Here is a 14,813-nt window from a genome sequence, read left to right as displayed (position 1 = left end):
TAGTATCCCTAAAGCTTGTATACTTTTCTATTACTTCTTTTTCCTTCATTGGCACTTCACAGCTAAATTTGGGCTTTACAGTATTTCTGTGAGCAGACATAGATGTCACAAATTAAATATGGTGTTTTCATATTTGGATCTAAAAGTAGTCTGGGCAAAGTGGGTGGGAAATAAGCCACCCCCCCCCCAAATGGCTAATATAGAAGGATAAAGACTTAGAAAATTACAGGTAAAACAAGAGGAAAATTTGTCTCCATTTTAAATTAAGAATACTATCTTGGTGCCTGGACTCAACAAATTTTGTAATTGGGGAGGATTTTAAAGATCATCTCATGTAGGCTCTCAGTTTAGAGAGAGATACTGAAAGCCCATGGTTTAATAACTTAGCCCAGGCAGAGCCAAAGATTCCTAACCATTCTCAGCCAAGACTTTTTATTCTGTATATTAGACCACATTGCCTGATGTACATTGAATTAAATGAGTACTTATTTTAAATGAAGAGTATTCTTTCTGTAATGTAAGAATTTTTTTTGGGGGGGGGAGGATTCATTAGGAATTCTGTAAAGAGATTTGTCAAGCTAATGAACACATTTAAAATATGGTAACTGTACCCTTAGGGCAAATCCCCTTACTTCACTAAATTTAGACATTAGAAAAAAAAAAAATAGATCTTTAAAACAGTAGTGTATGACCTTTTTGCTGTCACCTGGCTTACAGTCTTTACTGTTTGTGGAAAAATAAAACATTGACAGGGAGAAAACTTTCAGCTTGAAGAATCATGGCATTTAATTGCTATGCTATTTTTTCCAATAATTAAGGAGGGAAATAGATTAATTAGACTTAGAGTGTTTGTAAATAAAATGCCTATTTTGGCTCCTGGATCTGTTTAAGTCTGGTTGACTTTTAAGCTGCTTAAGGCCTTTTGTGCTTTATGGCAATACCAGAGCTAAGTAGGACAAAGGTGAACTGGTTTTTGTCTTTTCTCTGAACAAATGGGGAAAGAATAGAAATAAGTGTAAATTATTCTTGATAGTTCTCTTTTTAGTTTATAGGAAAAAAAAATGAAAGAAAAAGTGTTTTCCTTTAGTTAAATTCTACTACAAATAGGAAGAAAAGCTGTTATCCTAAAGAACAGGATTGTTCCATTAGGTCATTTTGATTCCTTTGTTTAATCTAGTTACCCCGGTCATGCAGGGTTAAATATTACCATCAGAATTCCTTCTGGTTGCTTTTCTTCTTTCTCTTTATCTCTTTTCTTCTTTCTTTACCTTATTAAAGAAAAACAGCAACAGTGTAGCTCTGCTTACTAATTTTCTGATAATCAAGTTCATTTATTTGCTATGCTGTCTACAAAACTTATGTCTGAAGACCCAAGGTTGTTCATATACCTAAAGAAAGGTTTGAAGCCTTATTCCAGCTGGTATTTTCTTTCTTTATTGTCTGCCCCTGAACTAGAAAAGCTATGATAGGAGGGGTGTGGTCCCTTAGTAAACATCGTCAGCTAAGGCTCTTGTGTTTCCTTTTCTATCTAAATTCAAAGAGCAGGAGATCTGTATTTCAAACGTTGCATTGCTATGGTTTGCTCCTGTGTGACTGTGATAAATTTATCCCTCTTGTAGTTTAGCTCTATAATCCCAATGAGGCCCTTTAGGTGTAAGAATTAGATGCTGGTCAGAGATTAGGCCTTTAATTTTATGCTAGGTGATAGTGATAGTTTTCATGCATCCCCTATTACTAACAATAGGATAGAAATGTATAGTGGTTTGATCTCTATGACTTGCTATCATGACTAGGAAAGTGTCAAGAAAAGAGCTCTTAATCAAGAAAATCTAAATGACTGCCTTTTAGCGGGAAAAGATTTTATGTTACGCAACATTAGGCCTGGAAGCATTTCTCTTCTGATGCTGAAAAGCATTCATCCTGCATCAAAAGCAACTTAATTTAAAATTATGATTTTAGTAACTGATGGCATAGAGATTAACACTGATTCAACCAAATCAAGTATTACTGATTTTAGGCTCTACAAAATCTTCATGGGGTGATTGGTTTTAAGTATTTGACATTTCGCAGGAATTCATTGTGAGCTATTTACTCAGTGGGACTTTACTAAGTGCTCTTTTGGCAAATTTATCTGAAAAGACATTCTTTCCTGAGATTTAAAATAATAGAGGACTATGAATTAAGAAAAAAACATTTTCCAGTTTTTAGGTCAATATGTTACATTTATAGAAGTAGGAATTTGCTGTGATTATTCATGCCAGGATGGATTTAGATGAGATACATATGCATTATGGACTTTTCTGTGGCATTCTTTGGATTTAAAGTTGATGTCAGAATATCTAAATTAACCATCTACCTTTCTATCTCTTATCTAGTCTTTTTTCTAAGAGAGCCACTGAGGGATTAGCACATCCAATTGGGAATTAAGAGGACAGGCCTGTTTTCGTTTATTCACTTTTGTTTTTGTTCTTATTCACTTATTAAGCAAAAACTTTGGTCCTGTACAGTATTTCAGGCATTATGGTAGGCAGTGGGTTTATAGAAATGAAAGATAAGTTATCAGCCTAAGTGCATTTGGTTTAATTGGATATTCTCCTGATTTCCAGTAACTTTGGATAAGTTACTTACCTCCTCTAAGCCTCCTTTTCCTCAAATGTAAGATGGGATTGGACCAGATGGTTAGTTTATAAAGTGTCCTTCAAAGCTTTAAGATTTTTTAGCTTAAAGTGATTAAATATGGCCACCTTCTCTGCCATTTAAAATGTGAAGCTGTTGTATTTAATTCTGCTTGGAAAATTGTTTTGTATCAAGGAAGTAAGTTTTGTAGAGAATGTTTTATCATTAAATAAATCATAAAATTATTTATCAGTTAGAATTGGAGTTCCTGTTGTGGCGCAGTGGTTAACGAATCCGACTAGGAACCATGAGGTTGCGGGTTCGGTCCCTGCCCTTGCTCAGTGGGTTAAGGATCCGGCGTTGCCATGAGCTGTGGTGTAGGTTGCAGACGCGGCTCGGATCCCGAGTTGCTGTGGCTCTGGCGTAGGCCGGTGGCTACAGCTCCGATTGGACCCCTAGCCTGGGAACCTCCATATGCCGCGGGAGCGGCCCAAGAAATAGCAACAACAAAGACAAAAAGACAAAAAAAAAAAAAAAAAAAAAAAAAAAAGAATTGTTATAAAATGTTAAATTACCTCTCGAATGGTGTGACATTAATTCACATTGCTTCAGGGCATCTATGCATCTTACACTCAAGGTTGCCTGTTATACCCAGAACAACAAACATCTCAGTTTTTTCTAGGAGTCGTTATCCTTGCTGCTTTTCTCTTTCTCCCTCTCCCACCAACCATTCCTAATGACTATCCTCAAAATATCCAAATCCACCATTTCTCTCCCCCTCCATTACTCTCACTGTAATCCAGGCCACTATCATCTTCCCCTCCAGTCCTGCAGCAGCCTCCTGGCTGGTCTTCCCATTTCTGCTGGTGCTCTTCAACATTCAGCACAGAGCAGCTAGAGTGATCTTTTTTAAATTTAAATATGATTGATTTCTTCTCTGTTACAAACACTGCAGTCCATTTTCATTTCAATGAGAATGAAATCCACCTTCATTATCTCTGGTATACAGAAGCACATCTGATCTGGCCCCTGTCTTCCTCTCTAACTCATTGTCTATTACCATCCCCTTTGCCCCTTATGCTCTAGTCCTGTGCTGTCCAGCAAGGCTGCCCACTAGTTTTGTGTGGCTGTTTCATCTCATACCTGAAGTGCGGGTAGTCCAAACTGAAATACGCTGTGAGTGTGAAGTATACTCCTAATTTTAAAGACTTAGTATAGAAAGAATGTATGATAATATTTTAGATATATTAGGTCAAATAAAGTGTTTTATTGAAATTAAGTTTACCTGTTTATTTTTACTTTAGTCAGGAAAGATACTAGAAAATTTTAAGTTGCATATATGGCTCACTTATTTCTATTGGAAAGTGCTTCTCAAACCACTTAGGCCTTTCTCTTTCCCAGGTCATAGCTGCCCTAGGTCTTTTCCATTAGCTGTTCCTCTACCTAGACTATTTCTATTGATCTTTGCAGAGCTGGCTTCTTATCATGTAGATGTGTAGATCTCCACTTAAATGCTGCCTGATAGAGACCTTCCACAGATCTACCCATTTAGAATAATTTAATAGACACTGTCATACTTCCCTATTTTACAACATATGTCTTGTCACTGTCTTATATTTCCTTGTTCTTTTATTATGTAGCTCCACAGTCCTGTTCCCACAGTGCTTTGCATATTAGGGAACTTCATAGATGTTTTTAGAAAATGATAAACAGCACTGGAAAAATAGAAAAGATTTTTTTTTCTTCTTTTTTATTTTTTTTTTTTCCTAAAATCTTTATACTTCCAGTTCTGGCAGGAAGAGATTTAGGGTAAGCTGTAACCCCACTGCCTGGAAGGTGGTAATCAGAGAATTTGAATGTATAAGGTAAAGAAAAAATGAACAGCAATTGCCTTTTTTCTCTTCCTAAGGAATTTGTATTGTTCCTAATAGGGGTAGGGGCGGAGAGGGGCAGAGCAGGGAGAGAGGAGATGGGATTTAATGCCACAGTGAATTGCTCAAGTTTTATTTTTGTATCTTAGCTCATAATGAATATTAGGTACAGTTCAATAAGTTTATCTTTGTCTGATTGATCTCCCAAATATATGTGGTTTTTTTTCTCTCTCCTGAATCTTTTTGGTGAATTCATATTCTTATAAAACATACTTCCTTCTCAGACCACCATAGGTTTTTAAATTTGTTTTTATTTTTTTACTTTGTATTTTGAAATAATTCCAGACTTAGTAATGTCATAAATGAAGTACAGGAACTCCTAGACTCACCAATTGCTAATATTTACCCAGTTTCACCAGTTGCTAATATTTTGCTACATTTGCCTTATCACTCCCACTGTCTAGACCCTCTTTTTTTAAAATCCCTGAACTATTTGAGAATTAGGTGCAGATGCTATGCGTCTTTACACTCAATAAGCATGTATTTTCTAAAGACAAGGCCATCTCTTACATAAATACAGTACAATCACCAAATTTAGGACATTTAGTATTGATAAACTACTATTATCTAATGTATGTCCATATTCAAAATCTACCCATTTTTCCAGTAATGTGAATAGGCATGTTTGTAAGAAAAATAGTTGAACTGTAGCTTTTTCTCTCTTATGCACAGTATAAGTTTGATCCTTTGAATTGCCTGACTGAAAATAGGATAAAGTAAATATTTTTTAAAAGTCCTTCTTTCTAATCTCTGAATAATTTGCTTTAACTGAATAGTGTTTGTGCAGGCTCGTAGGGAAAGGTAGGTTGGGGAGCTAGGGAGTATGGGAAGGATGGAAGTAAATCAGCACTCACAATAAGGAAGAAGACTGTCTCCAGAAATTCATACTCATGATCCATACAAGAACCCTGGTTTTCAAAGTCTCTGGCCAAAGATGCCTAAGATATTTGAAGATTAAAATTAAAATGTATGGTTGGCTACATTTAACTCAGCTTACTTGTCTTGCTGCTGCTTCTAGCCTGTGACCATGACTGAAGAGTTACTCAAACAACAAAAGCTGAATTCAGATGAGACTGCTATAACTCAGCAGTCTGTATCTGATTCCCATTTGGCAGAACTCCAGGAAAAAATCCAGCAAACTGAGGCCACCAACAAGGTATGATCGGTACCATGCCCTTGGATCACAGGGTTTCCTGAGAATGTGACTGGCTCTAGCTGAGTCTGTTAATCTCTCTGAGTAGGACCTGGAAGATGGAGACTGTATGCCTGGTGCTCTGTGGAATATATGATTAAAAGTGTACTTCTTTCTTTATCTCTTATCAAGATTTTAGTCTGTTCTGCACAGATCAGAACTTCTGGTGCCTTTTGGGCCTAAATGCATTTTTTTTTAAACTGTATTAAGGCACTGAGACAGAAGGTTTATGCTTTTGATTTTAGTTTAACTTCTCACCCCTTTATAGCCCATAGATTTTTAACATCTGCTTAGAAGAAAATTCCCATAATATGGGATGCTGCACTCCTGGCCTGGTGTGCCCTTGTTGTGTCCTGTCCTGTAGTGGCTCCTTGGTCTTTATGTAAAAGATCCACAGTGACTTGTGTGGACAAAAGTCCAGTATGGCTGCCAGTATAGAGAAAGCACAGTGCGTGAGAATTGAAGCAAGAGAGTGTTGAAGGAAGTAGTTCATATTTCCCGCTCCTTTCTCTTGCTGATTAACTTAGGACTAGAATGGTTACTATATTGGGGAAAAAATAACAAGGTAATATTCCCTGAGAAATCCTTTAAACCTGGGATTGAAGAAGGACTTGAGAATTAGTTGTATTGGAGGTTAAACGAAATCATTGACCTAAGAAATTGCTTTTCTTTGCTGAATTCAGATTCTTCAAGAAAAACTGAATGAAATGAGCTGTGAACTAAAGTCTGCTCAGCAGTCATCTCAGAAGCAAGATAGTACAATTCAAAGCCTCAAGGAAACTCTGAAAAGCAGGGAAAGCGAGGTAAAATGTTTGGCCATCAAGGACCTATGAGGAAACATTTTTTTCCCATCAAAGTAGAAAGAATTCTGTAATTTATAGAAATGGATATTGTCAGACTAACAGAAAAATCATAGTGTCATCTGAATGGGTATTTTGGAGTAGTCTTGAGGCTAAAATCTATACAGATGAGATAATGGAATGTTTATTTAGTTGGCTAATATGTTTGGTACTCCCTCTCTCATTTTCAGACTGAGGAGTTGTACCAGGTGATTGAAGGTCAAAACGAAACAATGGCAAAGCTTCGAGAAATGCTGCACCAGAGCCAGCTTGGACAACTGCATGTATGTGATGGTCACGGAGGACAGGAGGGGCAACCCAACTGTCAGTCATAGTCTTGATTTTGCTGGTCTTCTCGGCTGCTCAGTGCTTGCCCTCCTTGTGATAATGATTTCCACTCTCTTTTCAGACCTCTGAGGGTACTTCCCCAGCTCAGCAACAGGTGGCTCTGCTTGATCTTCAGAGTGCTTTATTCTGCAGCCAGCTTGAGATCCAGAAGCTTCAGAGGGTGGTACGACAAAAAGAACGGCAGCTGACTGATGCCAAACGCTGTGTGAGATTTGTAGAGGCGGCGGCAGAGGAGAGAGAGCAGCAGAAAGAGGCTTCTTGGAAACATAACCAGGTAAATCATTAATCATTGTGTGGCATTGTGTAAATGCTGACTTTGCCCTGATGGTAACTCTTTATAAGGGTAGCTTGTGTTGAACCCTCGAGTCACTTACTTCTTCTAAGTATTCAATTCTGCATTTGTTGCCCTTATATACCATGTGCCAGGTGGTGGGCTGTGTTCTGGAAATATGAGAGTAGATCTTATAGTCCCCTTCCTCAAAAGTTACTTGTGAGACAGTATGAGAAACAGTCACATAAACAGAATTTCACTCTGGTAAATACCGTAGAGGAGGTTTATAGGGGTCCTCCATGTAGGTGGGGCTGAGGAAGGGAGTCAGAGAAAGCTTCACAAAGGAGGAGATTATCTGAGATTCTTCCTGAAGCATGACTAAAAGCAGGACCAAAAAGTGGGAAGAACAACCACGGTCAGAAGAGTGGCATGCACAATTAGCTATGTATTTTTTTTAATATAAAGCACGTAATTCTTTAATGGTTCCTTTATCATGTTAGCTTAGAGCATACACTATCAATTTTTTTAAGATTTAAAAGGATAGGTAGTCATATTATATCCTGGAGCTTATTGTAAAGTAAAGGATCCAGGTTTGTGGTGGAACAGAGTCCCACTTAGTACTCTGTTTTTAAGCAAAAAAAAAAAAAAAAAAGTATTGAACTATAATATTAAATTTACATCCTGCTCCCACCCACAGTTCCTGTAATTTTCCATATCCTGTTTGACTCATGTATTTCTATAGTAATTTTAAGATGGCACGTTTTGCTACTTTAATTTTTGTTCTCTATGCCTTGAAAGTTTTAAAGTCTCCATATCTAATGACCATGTGAAAATTTTAGATTGTTTGAAAAAGGGAATCTGTTTAATTCAGGAATTGCGAAAAGCCTTGCAGCAGCTACAGGGAGAATTGCAGAATAAGAGCCAACAGCTTCATACTCTAGAGGCTGAAAAATGCAATGCGATTAGAATCCAAGAGCAACACATTCAGCACCTCAACCACAGTCTGAGTCACAAAGAGCAGCTGCTTCAGGTGAGTCCACAGAACGATGTCCACTAAAACTGGGCTTATCTGGCTTGGGAATTTATGTTCATATTATCTCAAGATATTAGTCTGAAAAAAAAAAAAAAGGAGTTCCCATTGTGGTGCAGCAGAAATGAATCCAACTAGTATCCATGAGGATGCAGGTCTAATCCCTGGCCTCACTCACTGAGTTAAGGATCTGCATTGAATTGAGTAAGCTGTAGTGTAGGTCACAGATGTGGGTTGGATCCCACATTGCTGTGGCTGTGGCGTAGTCCAGCAGCTACAGCTCCGATTTAATCCCTAGTCTGGGAGCTTCCATATGCCATGGGTGCGGCCCTAAAAAAAAAAAAAGATATTAGTCTGTCTGTGTTGAGTACCTGCTACATGTAGAACACTGAGAGATGGGAATCAGGAGGATTCCCACGAAATGGAACATAGAATCCATGAACCAAGAGGTAGGAAACAGTTAAGTGTAGGAAATAGTAACTCTAGACTTGAAAGATTTAAGCCATAGTCAGCAAATAGTTGTTAAGCACCTCTGTGAGTCAGGTACTGTGCCAGGTAGGTAGAAGAGCAAGTGAAGATATGGCCACTGCTTCCACCTACTAAGATGAAGACCTCTGTATAGAAATTTCCAGTTTATTTAGATGATAAAATAAAGGTTGTATGGAAAAATGGAGCACTAAAGAAGAGAGTGATCAGTTCTACCACATACTCTAAGCTTTAGTCACATTGCCTTACATTTCCCTGAGCATACATTTTTTTCATAATATACATACATTGTGATCCACTTTTTCTCTGAAAGGGCCCCACAGCCTCTTCGGTAACTCCTAGTCCTTTAAGACTCAAGCAAGTGTAACCTCTTTGGTGAGAACTTTACTGACACCCTCAGGTAGAGTTAGACAGTGCGTCCTGTGTTCCCCTGGTAGCTACACATTCACATGTACATATGATGATGGATATCTCTTATCTCTGCTAAACTGTGTTCCCCTTGGGGGTGATCACATTTTATTTGTTTTATCCTGAATCACTAACAAATTTATTGACAAAGTGTAGGAATTCAGTTAACACTGAATAAATGAATAAAGGAAAATATTTTTTGGTTTTGTTAGGAATTTCGGGAACTCCTGCAGTACCGAGATAACTCGGACAAAACCCTTGATGCGAATGAAATGTTGCTTGAGAAACTTCGGCAAAGAATCCAAGATAGAGATGTTGCTCTAGAGGTATGTACCTTGCTCACCATGCTGTGAATCATCCCGCCCGCCGGGAGGGAGACTGGAGATATGGGTGTTCACTTAATCAGCTGCTTTTTGGAGTTGGTTTTCCCTTCCTTTATATTTGGAATATTACTGAATAAGAGTGATGAGAAGAGTGACTCTTATGGAGCTCTGGAATGCTTACTTTGCTTGCAGCGGGCTATAGACGAGAAGTTCTCCAGTCTAGAAGAAAAAGAAAAGGAACTGCGCCAACTTCACCTTGCTGTGAGGGAGCGAGATCATGACTTAGAGAGACTGCGAGGTGTTCTCTCCTCTAATGAAGCTACTATCCAGGTAAGAGCAAAATCCGTCAGGACTTGGCATCCCTCTCCCACCTGCATTCTAAACCTGAAGTGGCAATTCCTTTCATTACTTTCTAAAAACTAAGGTATTTGCTTTATAAGAAAAAAAAATGCACAAACAAAATCAGCAGTTGTTAGTTCTGTCATGAGGGAGTGTAAAGTTTTAGCTCTTCTGCTATGAACTTTGTAGGAGACGGCAGTGGATGAGAATTTTTATACATAGTTCTAATTTATTTCCAATCCTTGTCAGTATTATATACTTTTATATAAACATTCCTCGAGTGCAACTGCTATATTGTGTTTTTCTAATTAATATTATGTACATATCTGTTTATAGCCACAATCAGAACACTTGTATATCAATATTTACTCTGGGCTATTTTGGTGTATTTATTTTAGAACTTGACTATCTAACCATCTGCCACTTCTTAAAGAAGTTCTTCACTCCTCCAGAATACTTCATTTATCATATACATTGTGTTTATCTCTCTACAAACTAGATGAGAGTTTCTAAAAACAAAAGAAAGACTAGTATGGCATTGTTAGATTAGATGCTAAATTGATGGATAATTTAGGAAATAATTTAAAGGTGAGTCAGGTTTCCTGTTTATCCCGAGGAGTGTGGAGTGGTGCTCTGACTTACAGGTGCTTTTTTTGTGACTGTAGAGTATGGAGAGTCTCCTGAGGGCCAAAGGCCTGGAAGTGGAACAGTTATCTGCTACCTGTCAGAACCTCCAATGGCTGAGAGAAGAAATGGAAACCAAATTTAGCCATTGGCAAAAGGAGCAAGAAAGTATCATTCAGCAGTTGCAGACATCTCTGCATGACAGGAACAAAGAAGTGGAGGCAAGACTTTAGTTAATTTATAGGCAACTGGTTTAGTGATTAAGTCTTGGATTAGGTCTGAGAGACCTGTGACCTGAGCCTATGCCTGGGCAGGTCATCGGCTTCCATAAGGACTTTTTTTCATACACCTATAAACTCAAGAGAACAATTATCTTTATCCAAGCAGTTATGCAAGAATTAATGAGATGTAAGAAGTGCACCTAGAATAAGATAGCTAACCTTTGTTTTGTTGCTCATTGCTGTGTCAGGCACTGTTTTAAGAGTTTAATGGACATGAATTCATTGAATCCTCATACATCTAGGAGGTACATACTATTATTCCTCTTTTACACACAAGGACACAGACTTCTGAAGTGAAGTAACTTGTGCAAAGGAGCAGAGTGGTGATGCCAGTATACAACCCAGGCGGTGTGGCTCCACAGATTTAACCACCACACATTACCTCTCAGTGTAAAATAGGAATTTCATCACCATGCTAATAAATATAGTGCCTGTTATTTTTTCAGTTTATCATTTTGTGTTCCCCCTCTAAAGTTAAACTGGGGAGAAAATAAGTGAAATAAATGAACTGTGTCCATTTATCCTCATCTGATTTTATATGGCCTGAGCATGTAGGGAAAGGACTTATTTCAGAAAACAATTTGTAAGTTGTCCTTCTAAGTATTTTTTTCTCTTCTTTTTTTCCTTTTAGGGCCATACCTGCAGCATATGGAAGTTCCCAGGCTTAGGTTGAATTGGAGCAGCAGCTGCTGGCCTACACCACAGCCACAGCAATGTGGGACCTGAACCACATCTGTGACCTACACCGCAGCTCACAGCAACACTAGATCCTTAACCCACTGAGCGAGGCTAGGGATTGAAACCATATCCTCATGGATACTAGTCAAGTTTGTAACTCAGCCACAATGGGAACCATGTTTTTTCTTTACGGTTAATGTTGCTTCACTGAGCATGTATTGACAGTCTTTTATGTACCAGGACTGTGCTAGATCTAGGGGAACAAAAATGAATAAAACATCATACTTGCTCTCTCTTCTATGGTAGATTTTTATAAGCTTTTTGATATGTAGTAGAGGGAATTCTTTCCTCCAAAACTTATGCTGTTCCTTCTGTATTAGGATCTTAGTGCAACGTTGCTCTGCAAACTCGGACCAGGGCAGAGCGAGATAGCTGAGGAGCTGTGCCAGCGTCTACAGCGAAAGGAGAGGATGCTGCAGGACCTTCTAAGCGATCGAAACAAACAAGCAGTGGAATATGAAATGGAGATTCAGGGCCTGCTTCAGTCCATGAGCACCAGGGAGCAGGAGAGCCAAGTAAGAATCAACACACACTCCAGAAAAGTATCGCTCAGTGCGTTTATAGTCTGCAAACAGGAAGCCTATGAACCTCATACGTGTGTATTTATGTCATTTTACAGTCCATTCTGTTAGTGTTTTTCCTTTAGCTTATTAGCTAGAGTACAGTTTTGCATCAGTCATTAAAGTATGAAATATTTCTAGAACACTTTTCATTTGGAAAGGTGCCTAAATAATACATGTACCCAGCCGTTGACTTCATCATGTGCATTTTCTTTTCCTTAATGTTCTGTTAATTTTGACAGAAAGGAATATGGGATTCTGGAATGTTTTGGTTTTTATTCTAAAATATCAAGACTTTGGTGATATTTTGTGTTTCCAGCCAGGATAGGGGAAAACGTACACTTTATATTTTTTCTCTTAATGCATATAAAATCTGAGTTATCTTAAGAGGGAAAGAAGATTGTGTTCTTTTCAAAGGCCCTGATGAGAATAAACAACTCATAGTAATATAAATATAGTAATCTCCAAATAATGGTACACAGATATTTCAAAACAAATTCTTAATTTATCCTCATTTTCATATATCTTTCTCTTAAAGGCTAGAGACTGATATAGTTGACTTGTTCTACATTTCAGGGACCAGTCACTTGGAATTCCCCTAGTCAGTTCTCAGAACTAGATTCTTATCATATGCCTGTGTTATTTGACTATAATATTCTCTAATGTATCCGTATATTATGGGATGGTTATATTCCACTCATCCAATTCTTAGGCCCACCAAAGTAAATATACATTTTGTCAGAAACATGCTGCTGTGTGCTGCAGAAATTGCTTCTAGGTAGTTCTAAGAAAATCATTGTGAATTATATAAGTCTTTGGCAAGAGGCTAAAAAGTCTTTGAGTTTTCTTTTTAACCCCTTTGTGATTTGAAAGAAATAGTTTCATTATACTTACTATACCACTGGTAATAAAATAATGGAATCTGGGAGATGACTGAAATTACAAAAGATATTCAACTCAAGAAAAAGTAATGGTTGTACGCTTCTAGATCCTCTTCTCAAATTTTATATGCAGAAGAATCCCTTGAATATCTTTTTAAAAACATAGATGCCCAAGCTCCTACCCAGAGGTAGAAATTAAAAGGTATAGGTAGGACTCAAGAATTTGCATTTCTTGCAAGCTTCCGGATGATGGAGATGCTATTGATCCATGAACCACACTTGTAGGATCAATGCTAAAAACAGCACTACTAGAAAAAGAATACCAAGCCAGGTAGATCATACATAGGACACAAGATATCTTGTGTATTATTTACTCTGTTTCTGCCTATAGTAATTTTCAGAGATTTTTATAAAGGCAAATTAATATTTATTAAAGTAGGAGTTCCCGTTGTGGCGCAGTGGTTAACGAATCCGACTAGGAACCATGAGGTTGCGGGTTCGGTCCCTGCCCTTGCTCAGTGGGTTAAGGATCCGGCGTTGCCGTGAGCTGTGGTGTAGGTCGCAGACGCGGCTCGGATCCTGAGTTGCTGTGGCTCTGGCGTAGGCCGGTGGCTACAGCTCCGATTGGACCCCTAGCCTGGGAACCTCCATATGCCGCGGGAGCGGCCCAAGAAATAGCAACAACAACAACAACAACAACAACAAAAAAAGAGACCAAAAAAATAAAATAAAATAAAATATTTATTAAAGTAAACTGTTACCTCTAAGATGGTTATGTCCAAATCCCTAAAGAGCCTGAACTTTACACTAAAACTAGAAGATTATTCTTTTATTTCCCTTAGAAATTATGACAGGAGCTCAGCTTCATGTTTAAAACAGTAGTAATTCTCCCCAGAGACAATTGATGCTGTAACATAGCTAATATAGCTAATATATTCATCATCTTATACCTCAGTATTTTTTTTTTTTTTTTGGCAGTATCACCTGCATGCAGAAGTTCCCTGGTCAGGGATCAAACCCATGCCATAGCTGTAAACAGAGTCAAAGTAGTGACAATGTTTATCCTTAACCCACTGAGCTATGAGGGAACTCCTACCATTAATAATTTTAGTCTTAGTTAATTATTTCTAGATTTTCTGATTAAATGCAGACTTTCTATGTGTTAATGGTCACAAAAAAAGTTCTAAATCTTTTCCTTATTGTGTCATCATCTGTCTTAGAAAATTGTGGGGTTTGAAGTGAAATAAAATGGGTTTGGTGATTTTGAGGTTCAGATTCTCCTGATCATGTGGTTTGATAAAAATGTTTCTGTGTAACTGAGTCATTCAATAAGTATGTCTTGAATGCCTGTATATTGAGTGCCTTCTATGTGCCAGACATTGTTCTGGGTGCCTGGGACTCAGAACTAAACAAAACATGGTGCTTGCCCTTTGAAGAAAGACCTTTTTTTTTTTTTTTTTTTTTTTTTTTGTCCTTTTTAGGGCCGTACCCGTGGCATATGGATATTCCCAGGCTAGGGGTCCAATCGGAGCTGTAGCTGCTGGCCTACGCCAGAGCCACAGCAATGCTAGAAGAAAGACCTTAATGGAACAAACCAAATGTTTGGGCAAAGAACATCCAGGCCAAAGGCAGATGTATCCACAGTAAAGAAAAACATCTATTACCCCATTCAAACCAGAATCTTAATACCTTAGCCCAATAGTTCTAGCAGAACCAATTTCAGATTATTTCCACTATAATAGATGTGTAATATTCCATTTTTCTAATATTCTGCCTATGAAAGACTTTCTTACCAGTCATTGGCTATGTTTTCTTCCTGTAAAATGAAAGCAAAGACTATTTCTTAGGGCCCCACTGGCTTTTCTTATATGGTTGCCTTCTAACAAATGACATCAGAACACAAATTTTGTTTTATTAAAATATCTTTCTAATGTTATGTATGATTT

At 37.9% G+C, this 14,813-nt stretch overlaps 1 protein-coding gene across 50 annotated transcripts in view; it reads left to right on the top strand.

The window, feature by feature from the left end:
* The window catches only part of LOC100624559 (myomegalin), a 215,701-nt gene that overhangs the window by 134,882 nt on the left and 66,006 nt on the right, over positions 1–14,813 (top strand). For all 50 annotated transcript variants that reach the window (XR_014844272.1, XM_021090682.2, XM_085023137.1 and 47 more), the window contains 9 exons: positions 5,566–5,703; positions 6,423–6,542; positions 6,770–6,862; positions 6,988–7,200; positions 8,069–8,227; positions 9,334–9,447; positions 9,637–9,774; positions 10,449–10,628; positions 11,747–11,941. Coding sequence is in view for 49 of the 50 variants with exons in the window: in XM_021090682.2 (XP_020946341.2) it covers positions 5,566–5,703; positions 6,423–6,542; positions 6,770–6,862; positions 6,988–7,200; positions 8,069–8,227; positions 9,334–9,447; positions 9,637–9,774; positions 10,449–10,628; positions 11,747–11,941 (1,350 nt within the window). In the remaining variant the exon portion in view is untranslated. The remainder of the gene's footprint in view (positions 1–5,565; positions 5,704–6,422; positions 6,543–6,769; positions 6,863–6,987; positions 7,201–8,068; positions 8,228–9,333; positions 9,448–9,636; positions 9,775–10,448; positions 10,629–11,746; positions 11,942–14,813) is intronic.

The sequence above is a fragment of the Sus scrofa genome, chromosome 4 (genome assembly GCF_054392235.1).
Source record: "Sus scrofa isolate SSC_HxYL_T2T_F1_AM1 chromosome 4, Sscrofa_HxYL_maternal_Yorkshire_Landrace_v2.0, whole genome shotgun sequence".
Classification (NCBI taxonomy): Eukaryota; Metazoa; Chordata; class Mammalia; order Artiodactyla; family Suidae; genus Sus; species Sus scrofa.
The sequence above is the reverse complement of the archived record's forward strand: the minus strand, read 5'-3'. Positions and strand labels throughout refer to the sequence as shown.